General features: G+C 63.5%; 1 protein-coding gene across 1 annotated transcript in view; it reads right to left on the bottom strand.

Moving 5' to 3' along the window:
• Positions 1-1,512, bottom strand: part of FSCN2 (fascin actin-bundling protein 2, retinal) — a 5,929-nt gene that overhangs the window by 349 nt on the left and 4,068 nt on the right. The window contains exons 2-4 of the mRNA XM_004709233.1: positions 1,086-1,242; positions 229-428; positions 11-162 (exon numbers count right to left, since the gene is read on the bottom strand). Of these exons, the coding sequence (XP_004709290.1) occupies positions 11-162; positions 229-428; positions 1,086-1,242 (509 nt within the window). The remainder of the gene's footprint in view (positions 1-10; positions 163-228; positions 429-1,085; positions 1,243-1,512) is intronic.

Genomic DNA, 1,512 nt, shown 5'->3' with positions numbered 1-1,512 from the left:
TGTGGTAGGCGCCGTCGCTGAAGCTCAGGTAGAAGACGTCGTAGATGGAGCGGTTGGTGTCCAGCTGGCTGGAGCCCCGGCGCTGGCACACGAAGCCGTCCAGGCCGCGCAGCACCAGGATGGGCCGGTTAATGAGCTTGAGCGAGAACTCCTCATCCTGGCCTGCGGGGACAGGGCTGCTGGGCCACCACGGCCGGCCGGGCCAGCCCGTCTGCCCTCCCGGTGCACCTGGGGGCCCCCGGATCGAGTGCCGCCCTGCGGGGCCTGGGAGACGGACCCCCGGGCACGCGCGGCAAGCTCGCTCACCCACAAAGTCGCTGACGGCCGCCAGCTGCCCGTTCTTCTTCATGCACACGTAGCGGCCGTTGCTGGCCTTCAGAGCCACCCGCCGGCCTCGCCATTCCACCTCAAACATGGTGTCAGCAGAACTGGAGAGGGGACAACAGGCGGGCATTCTGGGCCCAGCCTCCAGCAGCCCACCCCGGGGGGAGGGGCAAGAGCAGCCCCTCTGCTCTGGCCTCACCCATGGGCTTTCTTCCTGCCCCAGTTAAGGGCTATTCCTTGTAACCCCAAGGTCAGCAGTTCAAGACCACCAGCTCTGCCAGAGGAAGGTGACACTTCCCGCTCCCATAAAGACCTGCTGTCACTTCAGGCCTGTCCCCTAGGCTTGGTGTGAGTCGGGGTGGGGCTGCTGCCATAGTCCTTGTGAGCTCTCACCCTGGACCTGGACAGGGGGACTGCCCTGTCTCCCCTACACTACACAGAGGGGCCCCTCCCAGTGATGGTGGTGGAGGTGGAGGCAGAGGGGTGGGTGGTGGAGGTGGAGGGGTGACACTGGCAGAGGTGGTGGGGTGATGACGGAGCTTGAGAGGGTGGCCGAGGTGGGGGTGCCAGGAGAAAAGGCGCTGAGACAGGTGGAGCTGCCCCTGTGGGTTTCCAAGGCTGTGAATCAAATCATTAGGGGAGCAGACAGCCTGTCCTGGGGAGCTAGTGGGCTTGCACTGCTGACCCTGCAGTGAGCACCCCAACGCGTGACCCTTTGTGCCTCCTGGGTTATGTCACAGGAGGAGGGGTGGGCTGCTCACACTTGTGTGGCTGTGGCCTGGATGCCCCCATGGGTGACCAGCGTCCAGTAGCCCCCAGTACTGGAATAGAAGGTGCACTTCTTTGTCTCCCGGTCAATTTGCATCAGGAAGGTCTCGTGGTCCAGTTCTTCATCCTGATTGGCTGAGACATTGACCCCTGGAGAGAGGAGATGGGGTGGGGAGACATGCTCTTGGGGACCCTGAGAACAGAAGGCTCTTATCTGGGACCCTCTGGACATGGGATTTGTAAGGCCCCTCCAGGGGACATGGGGATGTGAGCACACTACCACCTTGGGCACCCTTGACGCCCCCCCAGCAGGCCATTCCGTGCCAGCAAATCCCCACTCAGCTAATCGGCAGGTAATCTGCTTCCTCCTCCCTCTGGGCCTGTACGGGAGTGGCGCCTGAGTCGGAGGCCAGGCGAGGC

The sequence above is a fragment of the Echinops telfairi genome, unplaced genomic scaffold (assembly GCF_000313985.2).
Source record: "Echinops telfairi isolate 266 unplaced genomic scaffold, ASM31398v2 ScPeMD7_7458;HRSCAF=8496, whole genome shotgun sequence".
Lineage (NCBI taxonomy): Eukaryota > Metazoa > Chordata > Mammalia > Afrosoricida > Tenrecidae > Echinops > Echinops telfairi.
Note: the sequence above shows the minus strand (reverse complement) of the source record. Positions and strands in the feature narration are given on the sequence as shown.